This window comes from Hypanus sabinus, unplaced genomic scaffold (assembly GCF_030144855.1).
Source record: "Hypanus sabinus isolate sHypSab1 unplaced genomic scaffold, sHypSab1.hap1 scaffold_637, whole genome shotgun sequence".
Lineage (NCBI taxonomy): Eukaryota > Metazoa > Chordata > Chondrichthyes > Myliobatiformes > Dasyatidae > Hypanus > Hypanus sabinus.
In genome coordinates, this window is record NW_026781493.1 from 88255 (window position 1) to 111013 (window position 22759).

At 46.4% G+C, this 22759-nt stretch overlaps 1 protein-coding gene across 3 annotated transcripts in view; it reads right to left on the reverse strand.

Annotated features, from left to right (window-relative positions):
* Window positions 1–21480, reverse strand: part of LOC132389720 (NACHT, LRR and PYD domains-containing protein 3-like) — a 29689-nt gene extending 8209 nt beyond the window's left edge. Inside the window, exons 1-6 of one of the 3 annotated variants that reach the window (XM_059962282.1) lie at window positions 21243–21480; window positions 9506–9598; window positions 7944–8110; window positions 5325–5496; window positions 5161–5226; window positions 2236–4003 (exon numbers count right to left, since the gene is read on the reverse strand). In XM_059962282.1, the coding sequence (XP_059818265.1) occupies window positions 2236–4003; window positions 5161–5226; window positions 5325–5496; window positions 7944–8110; window positions 9506–9598; window positions 21243–21465 (2489 nt within the window). In that variant the 5' untranslated portion in view covers window positions 21466–21480. Of the gene's footprint in view, window positions 1–2235; window positions 4004–5160; window positions 5227–5324; window positions 5497–7943; window positions 8111–9505; window positions 9599–11635; window positions 11810–21202 lie in introns of those variants that run through there. The other 2 variants (XM_059962283.1, XM_059962284.1) reach the window with 2 other exon arrangements.
* Between the last annotated feature and the right edge of the window lie 1279 nt (window positions 21481–22759).

The following is a 22759-nucleotide window of genomic DNA, read 5'->3' on the forward strand; positions in this document are numbered from 1 at the left end:
TTTAGAACATAGGACATAGAATTCTACAGCACATTACAGGTCCTTCGGCCCACAATATTTTGCTGAGTAGGGAACCTACTCTAGAAGTTGCCGAGAATTCCCAACCGCATAGCCGTCTATTTTTCTAAGCTCCATGTACCTATCTTAGAGTTTGTTAATAGACAGGTCTGGCTCCACCACTGTCGCTCGCACTGCATTCCACTCAATCAACATTTTCTGTGTGATAAAGTTATCCCTAACATCCTCTCTGCATCTATTCCCAAGCATCTCAAAACTATGCACCGCCTCGTGTTAGCCATTTCAGTCCTGTACCTATCTAAGAGACTCTTAAAAGACCATATTGTATCCGCCTCTACCACCCACTACTCTTTGTGTGAGAAATTTCCTCTGACCTCACCTTTAGCTACATTCAATCACCTTAAAACGATGCCCCATATTGTTAACCATTTCAGCCCTGGGAACAATCTCTGGCTATCCACACGATTAATGCTTCCCATTATCTTATACACCTCAATCAGGACACATCTCATCCTCCGTGGCTCCAAGAAGAAAAGGCCAAGTTCACTCAATCTGTTCTCATGAGGCATGCTCCTCAATCCAGGCAGCATCCTGAATGTTCCCTGAAAATTTGCCACAGTTATGCGATGCATTTCCCTGAGAATATCTGCTCTCAATTTATGCTCCCATGTAAGTTCCTGCCTAAAAGCATCATATTCCCCTCTACCCCAATTAAATATTTTCCCAAATTGTCTCTGCTATCCCTCTCCAGCGCTATGGTAAAGAAGATAAGAAATGTGATTATTACCTCCAAAATACTCTGCCACCATGAGATCTGACACCTGAATATGTCCATTTCCCAATACCAGATCAAGTACATGCTCTCCTCTAGTTGTTTTATCTACATTTTGTGCCAGGAAGCCTTCAGTGCAAACTCCAGTCCATCGAAACCTCTTGCTCTAATGGAATGCCAGTCAGTATTAGGAATGTTAAAATCACCCATCACAACAACCCTATTATTATTACACCGTTCAAGAATCTGCCTCCCTATCTGCTCCACGATGTCTCTATTAATACTGGGGCCAATAAAAAGTTGAGTTATTGACCCCTTTCTGTTTCTGACTTCAACCCACAATGAAAGAGTAGATAATCCCTCCATGACCTCCTACTTTCCTGCACATGTGACACTATCTCTAATTAGCAATGTCATGCCCCCACCTCTTTTGACTCTCTCCCTGTCACTTTTGAAACATCTAAAGCCCAGCCCACTCAGCAGCCGTTCCTGCTCCTGAGACATCCAAGTCCCTGTTATGGCCACAACGTCATAGTTCCATGCATTGATCTTCGTTCCAAGTTCATCCGCCTTGTTTATGATACTCCTTGCATTGACAAACACATTACAAACGAGCAGGATGAGGGCAGCTTTGCTTTATATTCTTCCTATCCTTCCTCAGAAACTTTGTACAAGCTGCCTCTGAATGTGCGCAAACCGCCTCATTCTCTGCCTCTTCGCTTCGGTTCACACCGCCATGAACATTGATTATCAAACCTCCCAAATAGCATCAGCAAATCTCCCCGTCAGGATTTAGTTGCCCATCAGATTCATGCGCAACCCTCCCCTGGTTTACAGGTCACACCTGCCCCAAACGAGGTCCCAAAGGTCCAGAAATCTGAATCCCTGTCCCATGCTCCAAACATTCAGCCACACATTTATCGTCCACCTCATTCTATTCCTATCATCACTGTTGCGTGGCACTGGCATCAAACACAAGATTATTAACCTTGAGGTCCTACTTCTCATCTTCCTTCAGAACTCCCTGTATTCTACTTTCAGGGACCTCTTCCATCTTTCTGCTTACATCTTTGTAAACAATGCATACCACGTCCAATTTCAGGATATTTTGGATGTTCAGAATGTCACAAACCCTAGCATCTTGAAGACAAACTGTGTTTCTTTTAGGAGCTCACAGAATTGCCTATATATTCCTTAAGTATAGAATCTCCTATTAATGCTGCCATTCCCTTCCCCCTGGTTGCTTCCCACTGGTTGTCGTTCCGCACAACGGTACTGAGAGTGGAGTACTTATTGTTAAGGGAGATGGCCACAGAGGTGCTCTCTGCTGCCAGAGGCTCTCCTTTCGTTCTTGTCACAAGCTTGACAGTCTGGTTTACTCCAGTGTTTTTTTCCCAAATCCTTTACTATTCAAAAAAACATAAAGGAGAGAAAAATTAAGTTACCTCAACACCTGACACTTGTGTAGCCCGGGTCCCAGCCGCTGGATTCCTTCACACTGAATGTGGCAGTCCCACAGGTCGAGGTGTTTTATTGTGTCACAGAAGGTGATGATATGACCCAGGACTGCGCAGTCTATCGGGGTCAGAGTCATTCCACGAAATGAGAGTGAATCCAAAGATCCTAGTGTGGCCTGAGCCAGCCCGCTGTTTTGAGACTCGAATAGGTAGTGCAATGTGTCCAGGAGGCGCCTTTTACCAGCTTCATTCCATGTGTATCTAAACTGGCGTTTAAACTCCTCCTTCATCCAGTCAATCACTCGGCAGGTTGTTTCATGAGGAAATGGACCCAGAAACTCCTCCAGGCCCCGAACTGTCATTGGGTTGGAGAGACCAGCAACAAAACGGAGAAATAGCTCAAATCGCTCATCTGTCGTGTTGTGGGCTTCTGTGAGGAATTTCAGGATGTCCCTGGGATGTGGATTCAGGAATTGTGCGACTGCCGCTACAAACTCTTGGATGGTGAGGTGTGGGAATCTGTACACCACGCTCTGGGCAGAATCCTCTCTCTCCAAAAGCTCCATCAGGAACCCGGACAGGAACTGGGAAGGCTGCAGATTGAACTTGATCAAATCTCCGTCTGTAAAGATAGTCTTCTTCTCGCACACTCCTCTGAAGGCCATCTGACCAACCCTGAGTATCACATCACGGGGGTTCTCAATCTCACGGCCGTGGTTTTTCAGGACGTTGTAAATATAGTAGGAGTACAGTTGGGTGATGGTCTTGGGAACTCGCTGCGGGTCCCTGACTCTTTGTGTGAAGAAGGGTCCCAGTGCCAGAGCGAGGATCCAGCAGTAGGAGGGGTTGTAGCTCATGGTGTACAGTATCTCGTTCTCTTTCACATGTTTGAAAACAGCTGCTGCAACGGTCTGATCTTCAAAATACTTCATGAAGTATTCCTTCCGTACCTCACCAACAAACCCCAGAATTTCAGCCCAGACACTGATCTCTGCCTTTTCCAAAGACTGTAGTGAAGTGGGGCGGGTGGTCACCAGCACTGAACACCCTGGGAGCAGCTTGCCCTGGATTAAACTGTACACAATGTCAGACACTTCACACCACCACTCGGGATCTGGACACCGGTGCCTGGGTTCTGTATCTCTCCGACTGTCAGCAAAATCAATTTTGTCATTGAATTCATCCAAACCATCGAATATAAACAGCAATCCCTTTGGGTTCTTCCAGACTTCTCTCAGGAAATTCCCAAAGTAAGGATACTGATACAGAATCAGTTCCATCAGGCTTTTTCTGCCGTTAATGGAGTTTAAATCCCGGAATTTGAAACTGAAGACAAACTGGAATTGCTGATATATTTTCCCTGTGGCCCAGTCATAAACAATCTTTTGTACCATTGTTGTTTTCCCGATCCCTGGGCCTCCGGCTACTGCTACCGAACATCTTGAACTTGGTCGGGCGAAGAAACCCTTCGATGGGGCCCGAAAACCTTGTGAGTAACTTTTCAGAAACAGATGATTAATGTGGATTTTCTCCAGCTCTCTGCGGAGAAGTTTCTCTCTCCACTCCTCATGGTGTCTGCCTCTTGCCAGCTGCTCAGTTTCCACCATTGTCTCATCTCGAACAGTAGAAATGACCGTGAGCTCAGCGTATCGATCAACCAAAGGGAAAACCTTCACCTTCTCCCTCATCAGGATCGTGTACACTCTCAGTGTTTCAGTTTGTGCCCGCAGAGTCTCCTTGTGTTTCCTCTGAATGTCTTAGGACACAAAAAAAAGTTTGTAAGTATCTATTCTAATGTTCCTGAGCTTTCCAACACATTTACTCTCGGAAAGGCTTTGAAGAAGTTCAGATAAAATTCTGATATACCGTGCTGAAAATAAATCCTTGAGCAAAATAATTTCCCCACCCCATTGGCTTGACATCTTTCCTGCAAGTTACGTTTGCAACCCCTCCCCCAACCCCAAGAGGTCAACGCACACAGTCCTGAATAGTTAACTGCTGTGTTTGTACATCGAGTGTCATACACATTCCCTTCACTGGTTATCTTCTGACCTTATTAACCAGCTCCACAAACACTCTGCTCCTTCACTCCTGTGTAGCACATGACCATACATTCATCAATGTATCAGCATTTGCAATCACCACAACGTTGCTTTCCAGACACCACTCTCCAGGTTAAAAAATAAAGAAAACTACTTGTGACATCCCCCATTATTGCCCCTTATATACAATAAATGCCAGGTTCCCGCTGGAGTGTTATTAATTTGGAAGCGTCAGTGCATAGTTCGCTGAAAGCGGCATCTCAGGTAATTGGGATAGTGAGGAAGGCATTCGGCGCATTGACTGCGCGTTGCAGTTATAAGATGTTGTTGGGGACTCATGTTTTCAGACTTGGTCACGTTGTAATAGTAAAGAGAATGTATTCCTTATCCAGTCTGAGCCAGACAGGGTATTAAAGTCTTTATAAAATTTCCACAGCCTCCTGTCCTCTGAGGACCCGACATATGGAGAGGTGCTGAGTCACCGCACTGCTGAAGAATCCCAGGAAATATACGTTCTGCCATTGGATGCAGTGATATTAGACTTCCTAAGCTGGGATTCGTGGTTCCAAATGGATCCCTCTGCCTTACTTCAGGAGTTGGCAACTCTCAGGACTCCTCGTCAATGCTGCCGTACACGGAATTAGCAAAATTGCTTCGTTCCCTGCAGCCGATCAATGGACATGTCCCCGACGGTTCAGCTCAAAAACTCCAAACCTGGCCTGGTGCTTGTGGACGATGGCAAATCCAAATGTGTTTCAGTCCTCCAGACACATCAACACAAACCTGACGCCCAGATTCCGGCAAGAGCTAAACAGGGGCATATATTCTCAGGGCGAAATAAAGACTTTGAGATATCCTTTCAATCACTTACCTTGCAGATGCGCGGGCAGTTCAGATAAACTCCACTCCATGTCCATGTAGGCGAACTGGCCGTGACCTGTTCAAACAGATTAACCTGCATGAAGTCTGTTCTGTGTAATACTGTAAATTCATCAGCATTTACATCTGTAACACACAGTGTATTGTTCACCGTACCTCGTTCCCGTATTTCATTCAATATTCTGCTCAGCTTCGGTAGATGGTGATGTAGTTTCACAAAGGATCCCCACAACACCCTCCGGGCCCCGGAGCCCTTCTCCATCACCAGATCCAGGAGGAGTTTGGAAGCGCCCGCTCGATTTCCCTTCTCCGCGAGCTCAGTCACACGCTGTAATGAACAATGGGAAATATATTGAGGAGCGGAGGGATGGGTACAAATATACCCTGAACGTGGACTGATACAGCACATACTGCTCCCAACAGATCACTAACAGCCACTGAAGTGTTCAAAGTGGAGGAAAGGTTTTAAAAGAAGAGAGTGGGGTCGGACATCATCTTCTGAATGTCACTGATTGCGGGGAATCATCCGCTTCGCAAGTTTTAAGCAGAGCACACATAGCGTGAGTGAGTCAGAAATAGAGTGGGGAGTTGAGGCTTTGAGTCAGAGAGGGTTCAGTGAGGAGAGGCAGAGGCTTTAGGTAGATTTTATATAGTATTTCCCTTTCCTTTTTAATGGTTAGAACAGTGAGAATACCAGACAGGATAAGGGACAGCTATTCATACGGCTGTGGCAAGGCAGGGAGACCTCCAGGGTCCCCGATGACTACACCTTCAGGAATTTTATCCAGCTGCAGCTTCTTATAGACTGTGCTCAGGAATTGGACCTGCAGCTGGATGAGCCCAGGATAATTCGAGAGGCTGCGAGGTTGGCTCACAAGCGATACAAGGAGGGAGCTATACCCAAGGCGGAGGACACAGGAGGGGGAAAGGGGATAGACAGCCACTGCAGGAAACCCCTCTATAACAGGTATACAGCTTTAGTTGCGGAGAGTGACCTAGCAGAGGAAAGCCACGGTGATTATATCTGACTCTGAGTTTCGTTTTGTGAATCAGAAGAGTGAACTGCACTAACAGGGGAATTCAATGGTTAGGAAAACAGGCAGGAGATTACTTTTGACGAGAACAATATTCCTGGATGGTATGTTGTCACGGCCAACGATATCTCGCATCAAGTCTGAAGCTTTCTTACGGTTACGGTGAGCAGCCCGCAGTCGTGGTCCACAAAGACAAGAGTAGGGAGTGTGATGAAGTTCTGCAAAGTTAGATGCTAAACTGAAGTGCTGTGTTCTCAGGATTGCTACCCCTACCACGAGCTAGTGAGGTCTAATGTTCGGATGTCTGGACTCTCTTCAAAGGAAGTTGGGCCTGGACAGAAGTGATCACTTTACACCCGAACTGGAGGGGAATTGTTAACTTTGTGGGAAGGGTTGTTACCGCTGCATGGGGAGAGGGGAGGTGTTAAACTTGAGCTGCAGGGGGATGAAGAACCAGAGTGGATTCTGGAGTGGCTGGGTGGAAAAGATGTAGTTAAGCCGACATGCAAGGTCAGGAAACTAAAGGATGAATATCGTGAAAGTTTTTTTTTTCAAAAATGCATATTATTTCAATGCAAGGAGTACTGTAGGAAAGACCAGCCTATCGCGTGGATCAGCACATTGAATTACATCATTGTAACCATGAATGTGATTTGGCTGGAGGAAGTGCAGGACTGGTAGCTCAGCATTCCAGGGTTCTTTTGGGTTAGACACGATTCGACAGAGCGGGAGGGATTACAGATGGAGGGGTGGCATAACTAGTCAGAGAAAATGTCACTGCATTGTTCAGAAAGGACAAATTGGATAGCTGGTCCACTGAGATCACATGGGTGAAACTATGAAACAAGAAAGGGATGACCACGTTAGTGGGATTATGTTATAGCGCACCCAATAGTCAATGGGATTTATAGGAACAAATGTGCAGAAAGATCACAGAAACAAGAAACACATGATTCTGATGGTAGACAATCAACTTTCCATTTATTGACTGGCAAACCGCGTTATAGGGCTGGATGGGATATTGTATGTCAAATGTATCCAGGGAAGTTTCTGTGATCAATATATTCAGGTCGCAACTGGAGAGAGTTCATCCTATTAGGGAACAAGACAGGGCAAGCGACAGAGGTGTGTGCAGAGGAACAGCTCAGTTCTTGTGATCAAAATACCATGAGTTTAAATATCATTATAGAAACTGATAGGTCTGGTCCTCGGGTTAAGATAATAAACTGGAGAACGGCAAATTTTGATGGTACCAGAAAGGATCTGACAAAAGCAGATTGGAACTGGCTGTTTTCTGGTACAGATGTGCTTGGTAAGTGTGAGGCCTCCAAAACTGATATTTTGAGAGTACAGACTTCAAATGCATAAATAGCCATAAGTGAAGAGTTTGAATGTTCCTGAAAGAATAAAAGGCAAGGGTACCTTCGTTTAGGGAACGTTGGTTTTTTAGAGATATCAATCCCCTTGAGCTCATCGCAAATATTAGTTTGAAGGATCAAATGATCAAATTTGGTACTTGATGAGCATAAGAAATGCAAGAGTTACTAAAGGAGGAAATCAAGAGGGTGAAAGTACGTCATGTTTAATAAAACTTCAGTGTTTCTGAAAATGAAATCTCTTTTCTTGATGTTGACCACAACATTGCAGGGTTTTCACTGCCGAGTGGTGCCGTTACACCGGTTCTGTCGGTCTGTGATTGATTCTGTCGAATCTACACTCAGCCTATGTTCCAACCACTTACATGATACTCTGGCCCAGTGAAGTGATCCTCGCCCATTAACATGAAGCTGACTCCCTCCACGCCCTCTTCAATCGCCTGCTCCAGTCGCTCCATGTAGAATCTCGTCAACTGGAACAGTTGGTGATCGTCACATTTTGACAGAAAGGCGGAGATTGCAGAGTTCAGATCTGTAGTCAATCATAGAGCATAAAATAGTAGATGTATCATGCATACGTGGACACAATGCCAACTTAAACCAATTCCATCTTCTGGAACACGGTGAATACCCCTCCATTCCCAGCCTACTCATAATTTCAAACGCCTCTCAGACGCTGCTGAGTATCTGTTTCCAGTCCCTCCCTCGGCAGCTCATTCCAGACATTGATCACTCTCTGTGGAAAACCTGCATCCTAAATCCCCTTTAAACTTTACCCTCTAACCTTAAACCTATTCACCCTAGAGCTTGATATCTGGCAGAGTCACAGACTACCGAACTGTGCTATGCCTCTCACAAATTTATGGATTCTCTGAGATTGAGGCTTCATTCTCTGACACTCCAGAGATAGCAATCCAAGGGTGATAGACTTCTCCCGGAAGCCAATATTCTGTAATCGTGGTGAAACTCGTCCTCGTGATGTGGCTAACAACTTTGTGCACAATACTGAGATTGTATCTTAACCAACGTTCATCCAGTTACAACTTTGAAAAATACATACTCACACATCAGCTAGTTGTTAGCATGCTACCAATTTTGTTGCACTTTCAGGGAGCAATGCACATCCATCACAAGACCCGTCAATACAACAGCCTTCCTAACGGTCCCAGCATTCTCTGCGCACATTGCTCGTGAACCTGACCTCCCAAGGTGCAACTCCTCACATTTACCCGAATTAACTGTACTTGGTGACTATCTGTTCATATTTCTAATTGGATGCTGAACATTTTGACAACAGTCCAAAATTTACACAATGCCGCCGAGTCTGTAAGTCGATGAATCAGTCCACCTATGTGATTCTTTCTGTACAATCATTCACTGTCTGCCGCACCCAGCCCGTTCTCCCACAATATAATGCTCCTTAACTCGGCCACAGAAAACAGACACTGGGAACTCCCCTCACCTCCATTGAGCAATAAGCCGAAAATCCAGGGAGAACTCACGGCTGTCCTTTCAAAAGAGAAAACACCATGTTTCTCTCACTGGCTGTTGGAAGTATTTCCCACATCAGGGTGTACCAAATACTGACAGAGATTCTGTCTTTTCCCTGGACTGTTACATTGCCCGTTGTTGTATTCCTCTCTGAGTTACATCCACACCCACTGTACTCTTAGGAGCTCCCTCTCCTTTCACTCAAGTGAAGATTTGCATGGTGAGTGGGGTGATCCGACCATTCTGATTGTTAGGTCCCTGCACAGGACCTGGTGAATTGTTCCAGTGCTCATGGTCACTTTACCAGTAGGATCAATGACGGCAGTTTTGCTGTGTCCCTTTAGCTCCCAGGTTTATTCCTCTGAACTATTGATGATTTGACTACCCGTGTACCACAATGACAGCGTTTTAATGAGAAAGAGCCCAGTGAACATACCTGTGTCCATTCTGACTCTGACTGACGTTGGTTGATTGTCGTCTGCCTGTCTGCCGTCCAGGTGGAGGAAAGCACCAACTAACGGGCGATGATCTGAATGACACAATAAAAACAGACAGGCTGTTATTCTGACCTTCATAATTTAAAACACTTTTTTAAGGTCGCTGCACAGTCTCCTACATTTCAGGGAGTAAAGACATACAGTGGCCATTCTCTCCCCAGCACTGAGGTCTTCTGGCTCGGACGACAGACTCACAAATCTCTGCACTCTTTCCACGTTAACCGAGCCTTTTCAAACATACAGCGGCGAGAACTATACTTTTTACTGCAAACACAGTCTCACCAACGACTTATACAACGGTTCCATTGTGGTTAACTCAAGTCTTTACAGTTCGAACGGCCGGGTTTTAAGCCCTGCCGCTGACTGTCAGAGTTTTCAGGTTCTCACCATGATCGGTCCCTACTATCCACACCGGCAGCATGTTCCAACGACCCACCACTCTCTGTAAGAAACATTTACCCCTCACACCACTTTTAAAGTTACCCCCCTCTCACCTTAAATGCATGACCTCGGTTGTTAGACATTTCAACCATTGTCTAACTATTTCCTCTCATGATCCTATAAACCTCAATGAAGATTCAAACCAGCCTGAACCTCTCAAGAGAAACTCCAACTTTATCCAACTTTTCGCTACACCCCATGCTCTCTACCCCAGGAAATATCCTGGTAAGCCTCTTCTGCATGCTCTTCAAAGTCTTGATATCCTTCTTAGTATGAGGCAGACCTGATTTAGCTTTGCGCCCGAGAACTGACTGTGGGATCGGTTACTTGCGGTTGCCCAGGCTGGGAGGGGGTTTGGTGGTGAGGCGGATCTGTCTGTGTGTGTGGGTAGAGGTTATGGGTGGACGTGTGGGCGTGGGGTGAGTGTGGGAAGGCTGTGGGTCCACAGAAGGTAGGGGGTGGTGTTGGGCTGTTGTGAGAAAGAGGGATGAATGGTAGTTCATTCACGTGGGGAAGATGGGTCACAGGGCAAATTAAGGTGTAAACTAAAGAGGATATGATCCATTGGATCTCACAGTATATGAGTCCTTTCAGGAAGCAACAATTCTATCTTCATATTAATTACAGTCTAATCTTCTTTTCAAATTTTTTTTTGTTACAGAACGCCAGGGTCTGGGGACAGCTGTCACCATCATGGGCTGCGAGTCCAGATTGTGAAAGGTTTGGGGTATCAGTGACCTCCGCATCAGAGAAGGACACCTGTTTATAGAACCTCTTGTGAGATATAAAGTTCCCTACTGTGGATTCGGACCTGGTAGCAACTCTGAAGTTTGCAAAAGGAAAGGGAGTAGGGGAGTGGATAAGAAGAGAGTGCTTTAACTGGGAGTGCTTTACCAGTGCAGGAGCTGTTTTATAAATTGTTTTGGTTGTATTTTATGATCTCACTGGCTTCAGGAAGAGAGTGCGCCTGGAGGACACCCAGAGCTACCCAAGTCAGACAGAGAGACGGACTGTGCAACGGTGTTAAGCAACTGTCTCAATCGAGGAGCTAGGTGCTAAGTTAAAGGGCAATAACTCCAGGGCTGTGATCTCAGGCTTGCAACCCGTGGCATGTGCTAGTGAGGCCGGAAACAGGATGTCTATGCAGTTTAATATGTGAAAAGGAATCGGTATATGGGGGTGGGCTGAAGATTTCTGGATCATTGGGCTCTCTTCCAGGGAAGGTGGGACCTTTACAGAAGAGACGATTTGCACCTGAATGGGAAGGGGAATAATATCCTAGTGGGAAGGTCTATTAATTCTGCATCATATGAGATTAAACTGGGAGTTGCATGGGAATGGGAACCAAAGTGCCAGAACAGTTAGTGGAAGGGCTGTGGAGAGAGATGTTGTGCAGACAATTAAAAATCAGAAGATTAAGCAAGGTGTAAATAGAGTAAATTACAATGCAAGAGGTATCAGAGGAACGGCGGATAATAGTGCTGAAGATGTGTAGCTGGTTTACAAACAGTGGCAAGGTGAAGTAAGGAGGGGCTGTAGATTGGGCATAATTGCAGTTAACAGGACAAATTGAACGTAAAAGGTGGAAAAAATCGAAAAGAGCGAATACAGGTGTGAAAGTGTTGTACCTGAATGTGCGCAGCATAGGGAATAATGTGGATGAACTTGTAACACAGTTGCAGATTGGCTGGTATGATGTTGTAGGCATTGCTGCTAAATGACTGAATGATTATACAGTAGCTGGGAGCTGAATGCCCAAGAACCGGCAGGAAGGCAGAGTGGGCAGCGTTGCTCTATTGGTACAAAAATTTATATCATTAGAAAGAGGTGACATAGAATTAGAAGGTGTTGAAACATTCTGGATAGATCTAAGAAACTGCAAGGGTAAAAAGATCTGGATGGGAGTTAAATACAGGTCCCCAAACAGTAGTAAGGAAGTGATCCACAAATTACAAAGGGAGTTAGAAATTACATGCCAAAAGAGCAATGTTACAATAGCCATGAGATATATCCATATGCAGATAGATTAGAAAATTAGGTTGGTGCTGGATCCCAAGAAGGGAAATTTCTGGAATGCCTATGCGATGGCTTTTTAGAGCAGTTTGTCGTTTAAGCCCAGTCGGGGGATCAGCTGTTCTGGATTGGGTGTTGTGCAATGAACCAGAATTGATTGGAGAACTTCAGGTAAAAGAACCCTGAGGGGAAAGTGATCATAATATGATTGAATTCATCCTGAGACATGAAATGGAGAGGCTAAAATCTTGATGTATGAGTATTTCGGTGTAGTAAATGGAATTAGAGGCAGAAGAGGTGTGTTGGCCGGAATGGATTGGTACAGAACTCAGCAGGGATAACGACAGACCAGCAAAGGCTGGAATTTCTGGAAGCAATTCAAATAGCACGGGATATATACATACCAAAGATGAAGAAATATTCTAAAATAAAGATAACACAAACGTGTCTAACAAGAGCCGTCAAAGCCAACATAAGAGCCAAAGAGAGAGCATACAACAGAGCGAACAGGAGTGGGAAGTTAGAGGATTGTGTTCTTTTTAGAACCAACATAAGGCAACTGAAAAAAGCCACTAAGAAGATAAAGATGGAATTTGGAAGTTAGCTTGACAATAATATTAAAGAGGATACCAAAAGCTTCTTCAGATATATCAAGTGTAAAGGAGAGGCGAGAGTCGATATTGACCAGCTGGAAAATGATGCTGGAGAGGTAGCAATGGGGGACAACAAAACAGCAGAAGAACGGAATAAGTATTTTGGGTCTGGTGGAAGTTCCAGGTCATGAATTGTGTAACTAGACAGAAAGGTTTTGGGAAACTGACAGGTCTGAAGGTAGATACGATACTCGGACTGGATGGTGTACACATCAGAGTTCTGAAAGTGGAGGCTGAAGAGATTTTGGAGGCATTAAAAGACCTTTCAGAATCACTAGATTCAGGAAAGATTCGGGAAGACTGGAAAATTGCAAATGTCACTCCACTCTTCAAGTAGGGGGAGAGGCGGAAGAAAGACAGCTGTAGGCCAGTCAGCCTGACCTCCGTGATTGGGATGATGTTGGAATCCATTACTGAGGATGAGGTCTCAGGGTACTTGGAAACACATGATAAAATAAGCTATAGTTAGTATGGTTTCCTCAAGGGAAAATCTTGTCTGACGAATCATTAGGAATTCTTTGAAGATTTATCAGGCAGGACAGACAAAGGTGAATCGGTTGATATTGTGTACATGGATTTTTGAAAGGCCTATACTTGAGGCTGCTTAACAAGCTACGAGTCCATGGTACTGCAGCAAAGATTCTAGCATGGATAAATCGGTGTCTGATTGGCAAGAGGTCTTATGGAAATTCAACTTCCCCGGAAGTGGATGAAAGAGGACACACCAACAGGTGGAACTGTCTGTGGGAAGACATGGTTTGTCAGCTCTCAGACCGAATCAGAAAAAGGCTATTTGAAATGCCAGATGCAGGGGAGATGTGATCACATGTGCAGGGATTAAAACACAGTATTTGGGGCCGGATTTAATCACTGATTCTGACACTGTGAGAGGGTTACTTTTGCTGTGAGGCAGCAACATTAAGGGAAGAAGACACAAGACCTTCAGCAATTCCCATTTGTTTAGCAGAAGTGACCAATTTGTATGTAATCTTGGAAGAAACAGATACTTCCAGTGGTGAGAAAGGGGTTCAGTCTGGTTTATTTCAGGTTGGAGAGGGGTGTGGAGTTTTGAAATCAATGCCTTGCGGTGCCACCATCGTTAATTTACCATGTCCGGAGTGGTGGATCACAGAGCACGGGAAGAGGCCTTTGGTCGGCCATACCTGTTCTGACCATCCACTCACTGTCTACACGGGTCCCATTTATCAGCACTTGGTGCACAGCCGACTGTATCTCGGCAGTTTCAATGCTCATCGAGGTTATTCCCTGGAGCATTTCTTGACTGACGGAACAACATGAGGTACTAGCCAGTTCTCCAGGAGTTTGTTGTGGCTAGGAAGGACACAAGTATAATGGTCAAGGCCCCAGCAATCTCTTCACTTGCCTCTCTCTGTAACTTAGGGTGTATCCCATCGGGCTGATACAAGCTGCCGGGAAGGTGACAGGAAGTCTAATAAGCACAGGTTGCAGCAGGGAAAGCGGCCAGTGAGTGAGTGGAGCAGTGAAGGAGTGGAGCTTTCAGGCTTTGACTCGAGAGGCTTCGATGAGAACAGGCGGAGGGCGAGCTTGTTCCCAGTTAGTCTTTACAATGCCTCCTGAGACAGTGATGTGGCTCTCCTGTGAGATGCGGCAGTCTTGGGGGAGCTCCCCTCTCCCGCAAAGTCACTTCTGCCAGAAGTGCTCGCGGCTGGGTGATCTGGAAGACAGTGTGAGGAATCTGGAGCAGTAGCTGGATGACCTTTGACTCATAAGGGAGAACGAGGCAGCCATAGATGAGAGCTACAGGGAGTTAGCCATACCTAGGCTGCCGGAAGCAGGTCATTGGGTGAGTCAGAGGGGGGAAAGCGAAGGTAGGTAGACATGTAGTGCAGAGCACCCCTGTAGCCATTCCCCTGAATAATAAGTTTACCGTCCTGGATTCTGTTGGCAGTGACGACCGACCAGGTGTGAGCCATGGTGGCAGGGCCTCTGGCCCTGACTCTGAACCTGTGGTTCAGAAGGATGGGACAGAGAAGAGGAGAGCTGTCGTCACTGCAGACAATAGTCAGGAGAGCAGACAGGAGATTTTGAGGACGTGAGAACGACACCCACGTGGTTTGTTGCCTCCCGGGTGCCAGGGTTAGTGATGTCTCTGACCGGGTGCATGACATCCTGGTACGAGAGGGAAAGCAACCAGAAGTCGTGACACATGTTGGTACCAATGACATAGGCAGGAAGAGGGATGAGGTCCTGAAGTGTGAGTTTCGGGAACTAGGCAGAAAGCTGAAGAGCAGGACCTCAATGGTGGTGTTCTCAGGATTCCTGCCAGAGCTACGTGATAGAGATGGTAAGATTTGGAGGAGATGGCAGTTGAATGCGTGGCTGAGGTGTTGGTGTGGGGGGCAGGGTTTTAGGTTTTTGGATCATTGGGATCTCTTCTGGGGAAGGTGGGACCTGTACATATTTGATGGGTTGCACCTGAACTAGTGGGGGAGCAATATCCTTGCAGGTAGGTTTGCTAGCATGGTTCAGGAGGGTTTAATCTAATTTACAAGGAAGATGGGATCCGGGGGGATTGAGCAGTGAAAGAAGTGCATGGAATAAAGCCAGATCTAACATATAGAGAGGCTTTGTGGAAAGAGAAGCAGAATAAAGGGTATAAAGGTAGTAAGGTAGAAGGGCTAAAGTGTGTATACTTCAATGCAAGAGACATCAGGAACAAAGGTGATGAACTGAGAGCTTGGATACATACATGGAATTATGATGTAGTGGTCATTACAGAGACTTGGCTGGCACCAGGGCAGGAATGGATTCTCAATATTCCTGGATTTCAGTGCCTTAAAATGGATAGAGAGGGGTTAAAAGGGAGGAGGGGTGTCATTACTGGTTAGTGATACTATTACAGTTATAGAAAGGGCGGGTAATCTAGCAGGATCCTCTTTTGAGTCAGTATGGGTGGAAATCAGGAACAGGAAGGGTGCAGTTACTCTATTTTGGGGTATTCTATGGGCCCACTGGTAGCAGCAGAGATACCGAGAAGCAGATTGGGAGGCGGATTTTGGAAAGGTGCAAAACGAACAGGGTTGTTATCATGGGTGACTTTAACATCCCTAATATTGATTGGCACCTGATTAGATAGTTCAGATGGGGCAGAATTTGTTAAGTTTGTCCAGGACGGATTCCTGTCACAGATATAGTATTAGGCAACGAACCGGGTCAGGTCACAGATCTCTCAGCAGGTGAGCATCTGGGGGACAGTGATCACCGCTCCCTGGCCTTTAGCATTATCATGCAAAAGGGTAGAATCAGGGAGGACAGGAATTGGGTAAGGGCAAATTATGAGGCTATAAGGCTAGAACTTGCGGGTGTGAATTGAGATGATGGTTTTGCAGGGAAATGTACTATGGATGTGGTCGATGTTTAAGGATATCTTGCAGGATGTTAGGGATAAATTTGTCCCAGTGAGGAAGATAAAGAGTTGTAGTTTGTAAGAACCATGGGTGACAAGTGAGGTGGAAAATCTAGTCAGATGGAAGAAGCATGAGGTTTAGGAAGCAAGGATCAGATGGGTGTATTGAGGAAAATAGGGTAGCAAGAAAGGAGCTTAAGAAGGGGCTGAGAAGAGCAAGAAGGGGGCATGAGAAGGCCTTGGTGAGTAGGGTAAGGGGAAACCCCAAGGCATTCTTCAATTATGTGAACAAAAAAAGTTGACAGTTGTGAGGGTAGGACTGATTAGAGATAAATGTGTGAAGATATGCCTGGAGGCTATGGAAGTGAGTGAGGTCCTCAATGAATTCTTCTCTTCGGTATTCAACAATGAGAGGGAACGTGATGATGGGGAGGACAATATGAGTGAGGTTAATGGTCTGGAGCATGTTGATATTAAGAGAGAGGAGGTGTTGGAGTTGTTAAAATACATTAGGACGGATAAGTCCACAGGGCCGGACGGAATATTCCCCAGTCCGCTCCACGAGGCGAGGGAAGAGCATTCTAAGCCTCTGGCTAGGATCTTTATGTCCTCGTTGTCCACAGGAATGGTACCGGAGGATTGGAGGGAGGTGAATGTTGTCCCCTTGTTCAAAATAGTTAGCATGGATAGCTCGCGTAATTATAGATCAGTGAGCCTTACGTCTGTGGTGGGAAAGCTGTTGGAAAAGATTCATATTGATAGGATCTATGGGCATTTAGAGAATCATGGTCTGATCAGGGACAGTCAGCATGGCTTTATGAAGGGCAGATTGTGTGTAACAAGCCTGATAGAGTTATTTGAGGAGCATATTGATGACCTAGCATATAGATGAAGGTAGTGCAGTGGATGTGATCTACATGGATTTTAGTAAGGCATTTGACAAGGTTCCACACGGTAGGCTTATTCAGAAATTCAGAATCCATGTGATCCAGGGAAGTTTGTCCAGGAGGATTCAGAATTGGTTTGCCTGCAGAATGTCATGCTGGAGGGAGTACATTCAGATTGGAGGGTTGTGACCTGTGGTGTCCCACAAGGATCTGTTCTAGGACCTCTACTTTTTCTTGATTTTTATTAATGACCTGGATGTGAGGGTAGAAGGGTGCGTTGGCAAGTTTGCAGACGACACAAAGGTTGGTGGTGTTGTAGATAGTGTAGAGGGTTCTCGAAGATTTCAGACATACGTTGATCGGATGCAGAAGTGGGCTGAGAATTGGCTGTTGGAATTCAGCCCGGAGAAGTATGAGGTGGTACACTTCGGAAGGACAAGCTGCAAGGTAGAGTACAAAGTAAATGGCAGGATACTTGGTAGTGTGGAGGAGCAGAAGGATCTGGGGGTACATGCCACAGTTCCCTGAAAGTTGCCTCACAGGTAGATAGGGTAGTTATGAAAGCTTATGGGGTGTTAACTTTTATAAATCAAGGGATTGAGTTTATCTCTATCAAATCACCCTTCATTATCCTACGCTCCAGGAATAAAGTCCTAACCTATTCAACCTTTCTCTGTAACTCAGTTTCTCAAGTCCTGGCAACATCCTTGTAAACCTTCTCTGCACTCCTTCAACCTTATTAATATCCTTCCTGAAATTAGGTGACCAAAACTGCACACAATACTACAAGTTCGGTCTAACCAATGTCTTATACAACCTCACCATTACATTCCAATTCTCTCATCTCAGATATTTGTAAAGTAAGGTGTTATGATCCCAGCCCCCTCTTTGTGAGAATCGCAAGAGCACTAGTGGGGGGGGGGGGGGGGGTCAGTCGACCAGGAAGTGGGAGAGAGAGAGAGAGGTGCTGAATAGACACAGGAAATGGGAGAGAGAGAGGCGTGCCGAATACCGCGTTCCACCAGGATGCAAAATAAGGCGACATGACTATTGTCTCATGGAGAACACGTGTATAAGCCCTCGGGCAATGTGGGGATGGGGTTTGCATCACCCTACTTTGATGGACATCTACAACACTGCAAGTCAAGATAAAAGGGACTGCAGGAGCGGTACCCCAGCGACGCACCAGAAGGACACACCAACACTCAGTGCTCCCCGGCTAGCGGGAAGCCATTGAAAGCACGCGCGTTCAGTTTCTCCTTTGCTTGGGGAGCAGGTGGCTGATAACACCGAAAAGGACTTCGAACTAACACGGGAACCAATGCGTTGCTTCATAAAGACCCGGGCAAGTTTTTCTTTTCTCACCAATCCCTCTCTCTCTGTCGCAACACGTGAAACCCAGCGATTCCCAAAAGGCTGAAGCCTGCAGACTTCGGAGTGACATTTATATTTCCAATGGACAATATATTATCCCCTAGACAACAGTAGAGCTTATTTCTTAATGATGATTATTACTATATACGCGCTTCAGATTGAGAATTGACGACGTGCATTATTTGAATGTTTGTATTAACCTTACTTTTGTGCTCCTTTATAAATAAAAACGTTTGAAAATAGTGCCATCAGACTTCAACGGACCTCTCTATCGTTGCTGGTAAGTTATCCAGTTACGGGATACGTAATAAAGGAAACACAACAACAGGAGTAACATAAATAGTCCAAGAGAGGGGGGGGGGGAGAAGAGAGAGGAGAGAGGAAGAGAGAGAGAGAGAGGGAGAAAGAGAGAGAGGGAGAGAGAGAGAGAGAGAGAGAGAGAGAGAGGGAGAGGGAGAGAGGGAGAGAGAGGGAGAGAGAGGGAGAGAGAGGGAGAGAGAGGGAGAGAGGGAGAGAGAGGGAGAGAGAGGGAGAGAGAGGGAGAGAGAGGGAGAGAGAGGGAGAGAGAGGGAGAGGGAGAGAGGGAGAGAGGGAGGGGGAGGGGGAGGGGGAGGGGGAGGGGAGGGGGGAGGGAGAGGGAGAGGGAGAGGGAGAGGGAGAGGGAGAGGAGAGGGAGAGGAGAGGGAGAGGGAGAGGGAGAGAGAGAGAGAGAGAGAGAGGGAGCGAGAGAGAGAGAGAGAGAGAGGGAGAGAGAGGGAGAGAGAGGGAGAGAGAGGGAGAGAGAGGGAGAGAGAGGGAGAGAGAGGGAGAGAGAGGGAGAGGGAGAGAGGGAGAGAGGGAGGGGGAGGGGGAGGGGGAGGGGGAGGGGGAGGAGAGTGGGAGAGGGAGAGGGAGAGGGAGAGGGAGAGGGAGAGGGAGAGGAGAGAGAGAGGGAGAGAGAGAGAGAGAAGAGAGAGGGAGCGAGAGAGAGAGAGAGAGAGAGAGAGAGAGAGAGAGAGGGGGAGGGGAGGGGGAGAGGGGGAGAGAAAGGGAGAGAGAGTCTTCAACTGCTTTCACTTCCTTGCAGAACAGGAACTAGTTTGTCGACGTCCCTGTCAAGACGTCGCAGGATACTTTATTTCTCATCAAATATCCCACTGATTTTACCAAACTACTACGGATATAATCAACAACACACCACAAAATGCTGGTGGAACACAGCAGGCCAGGAAACATCTATAGGGAATGCACTGTCGACGTTTTGGACCGAGACCCTTCGTCAGGACTAATCGAAAGGAAAGATAGTAAGACATTTGAAAGTAGTGGGGGGGGAGTGGGAAATGCAAAATGATAGGAATAGACCGGAGGGGGTGGGATGAAGCTAAGAGCTGGAAAGGTGATTGGCGAAAGTGATACAGAGCTGGAGAAGGGAAAGGGTCATGGGACGGGAGGCCTCCGGAGAAAGAAAGGAGGGGGGGAACACCAGAGGGAGATGGAGAACAGGAAGACAACTAAATATGTCAGGGATGGGGTAAGAAGGGGAGGAGGGGCATTAACGGAAGTTAGAGAAGTCAGTGTTCATGCCATCAGGTTGGAGGCTACACAGCCGGTATATAAGGTGTTGTTCCTCCAACCTGAGTTTGGATTCATTTTGACAATAGAGGAGGCCATGGATAGATATATCAAAATGGGAATGAGATGTGGAATTACAATGTCTGGCCACTGGGAGATGCTGCTTTTTCTGGCGGACCGAGCGTAGGTGTTCCACGAAACGGTCTCCCAGTCTGTGTTGGGTCTCACCAATATATAAAAGGCCACACCGGGAGCACCGGACGCAGTATACCACACCAGCCGACTCACAGGTGAAGTGTCGCCTCACCCGGCGGGACTGTCTGGGGCCCTGAATGGTGGTGCGGGAGGAAGTGTAAGGGCAGGTGTAGCACTTGTTCCGTTTACAAGGATAAGTGCCAGGAGGAAGATCGGTGGGAAGGGATGGGGGAACGAATGGACAAGGGAGTCGTATAGGGAGCGATCCCTGTGAAAAGCAGAAAGAGTGGGGGAGGGAAAAATGTGTTTGGTAGTGGGATCCCGTTGGAGGTGGCGGAAGTTACGGAGAATTATATGTTGGACCTGGAGGCTGGTGGGGTGGTAGATAAGGACAAGGGGAACCCTATCCCAAGTGGGGTGGCGGGTGGATGGGCAGATGTGTGGGAAATGGGAGAGATGCGTTTGAGAGCAGAGTTGATGGTGGACGAAGGAAAGCCCCTTTGCTTAAAAAAGGAAGACTTCTCCTTTGTCCTGGAAAGAAAAGCCTCATCCTGACAGCAGATGCAGCGGAGATGGAGGAATTGTGAGAAGGGGATAGCCTTTTTGCAAGAGACAGAGGGAAAGAGGAATAGTCCAGGTAGCTGTGAGAGACTGCAGGTTTATAGTAGATATCAGTAGATAGGCCGTCTCCAGAGATGGAGACAGAAAGATCAAGAAAGGGGAGGGAGGTATCGGAAATGGACCAGGTAAATTTGAGGGCAGGGTGAAAGACGGAATATAATCAAGTACGTTGTTATTTAAGAATAACTGCAATGTATATACCACCCTGTAAACTTAGGACATGTCGAATTCTTCTCAATTACTGAAAAAAGCCAAGATCACAGACGTTTCCTCACAGGACAACTCAGGCTGTGCAGATGTCTCTCTGTTAAACCTTCTTTTGATTTCCCACCTGCCCACACACTTTTAACAGAAGGGAACCAAGACTGCAGGCAGTGATCCACAACAGATCTCACCAACCGACTCTATAATTGAACCATCACATCTTTATACCCCTCCCCGACGCCCCCTCCCCGCTATAAACTGCAGTGGGAGTAATTCTCATAATTTTGCCCTCTCCCAGCAGCTACCTACCGAAATGTCGTAAAGGGTAGACAAATACTGTCGATCCCACCTGCGAAGGAATAAGCAAAGCGAATCCTCAGTTCCTCGGTTGGGGATCGGTAAAGCCCCGAGTGTGGACGGATCGGCTTCCCGTTACTGCAAGCAGTAGCCAGGGAACAGTTCCCAGATGCGGGAAGCTCGCACCTCCCGAGCCTTTGCTGATGATTCGGAGCTGGGTTGAAAGTGCGACGTTTCCGATAACACCTCCAACTACACGGTTTCCCCCGGGACATGCACAGGAAGTCGATGCAGGCAATTAGCTGAAGGGAATTATTAATTCTTTCAAAAGCGATTCACTACAGTTATAATATCAATCAACACAATACATTATCAATCCCATTCGTGTTCATAAAAATGTCTAAATATCTTTGCAATGTTTATATTTCAGTATACAGAGCTTCTTACCTTGTATCGCGGCTCCAGGTTCTGTTACCACCCCGTCCCAGTGAGGCTGTGTTAAGGGTTCTGTAAGTAATGAACACACCCTGGTTAATGTTCAGTCAGCTCCTGGTGATAATCATTAACTAAACCCACAGCTTTACCAGCGGTTCTCTCCGTGTCCTGTTCTTTGGTACAATGTACGTTCTGTCTCCAAACAAACATCACCATGGAGATGAAAAGTGATCTCAGTGATTTTGAGAGTGGAATGTTCGTCGGTGCCAGACGGTGCAGTTTTATAGACAATAGGCAATAGGTTCAGGAGTAGGCCATTTGGCCCTTCGAGCCAGCACCACCATTCAATGTGATCGTGGTTGATCTTCCACAGTCCTTGCCCTCTTGCCCTCGTTCTTGCCCTCTCCCCATATCCCTTGACTCCGCTATCTTTAAGAGCTCTATCTAACTCTTTCTTGAAAGCATCCAGAGAATTGGCCTCCCCTGCTTTCTGAGGCAGAGCATTCCATTGATCCACAACTCTCTGTGTGAAAAAGTTTTTCCTCAACTCTGTTCAAAATGTCCTACCCCTTATTCTTAAACTGTGGCCTCTGGTTCTGCACTCCCCCAACATTGGGAACATTTTTCCTGTGTCTAGCATGTCCAATCCCTTAATAATCTTATATGTTTCAATCAAATCCCCCTCATCCTTCTAAATTCCAGTGTTCCGGTGAAAACACTGTCATTTAAGTGTGAAGAAAGTTTAACTATTTGTGGTGCAGAGAAGAGTGATAGAACCAATGACGCGATGTAAAATACATTAGCTGGGATCTCGAAGGCCGACTGTTCTTTTCTCCATCGATGCTGCCTGGCCTGTAGAGTCCCTCCAGCATTTTGTGTGTGTTGCCTGGAGTTCCAGCATCTGCTGATTTATCTTTTTTCAGAGAGATCGGTGACGGGTCACTGCCCCGTTGGATATTTCACATGTCACTACCGGGGTGAAAGATGCTTTCTGCTCACACTCAGTAGAAATCAGCCAGGAGAGTATTTCTGGTTGACGGCAAAGACCTCGTTTCTCTTAATCCATTTGGACAGTAATTGACCCGTTAACATGAACATGTCAGAACTCCCTTCTCCCACTAAATTCACTCCCGA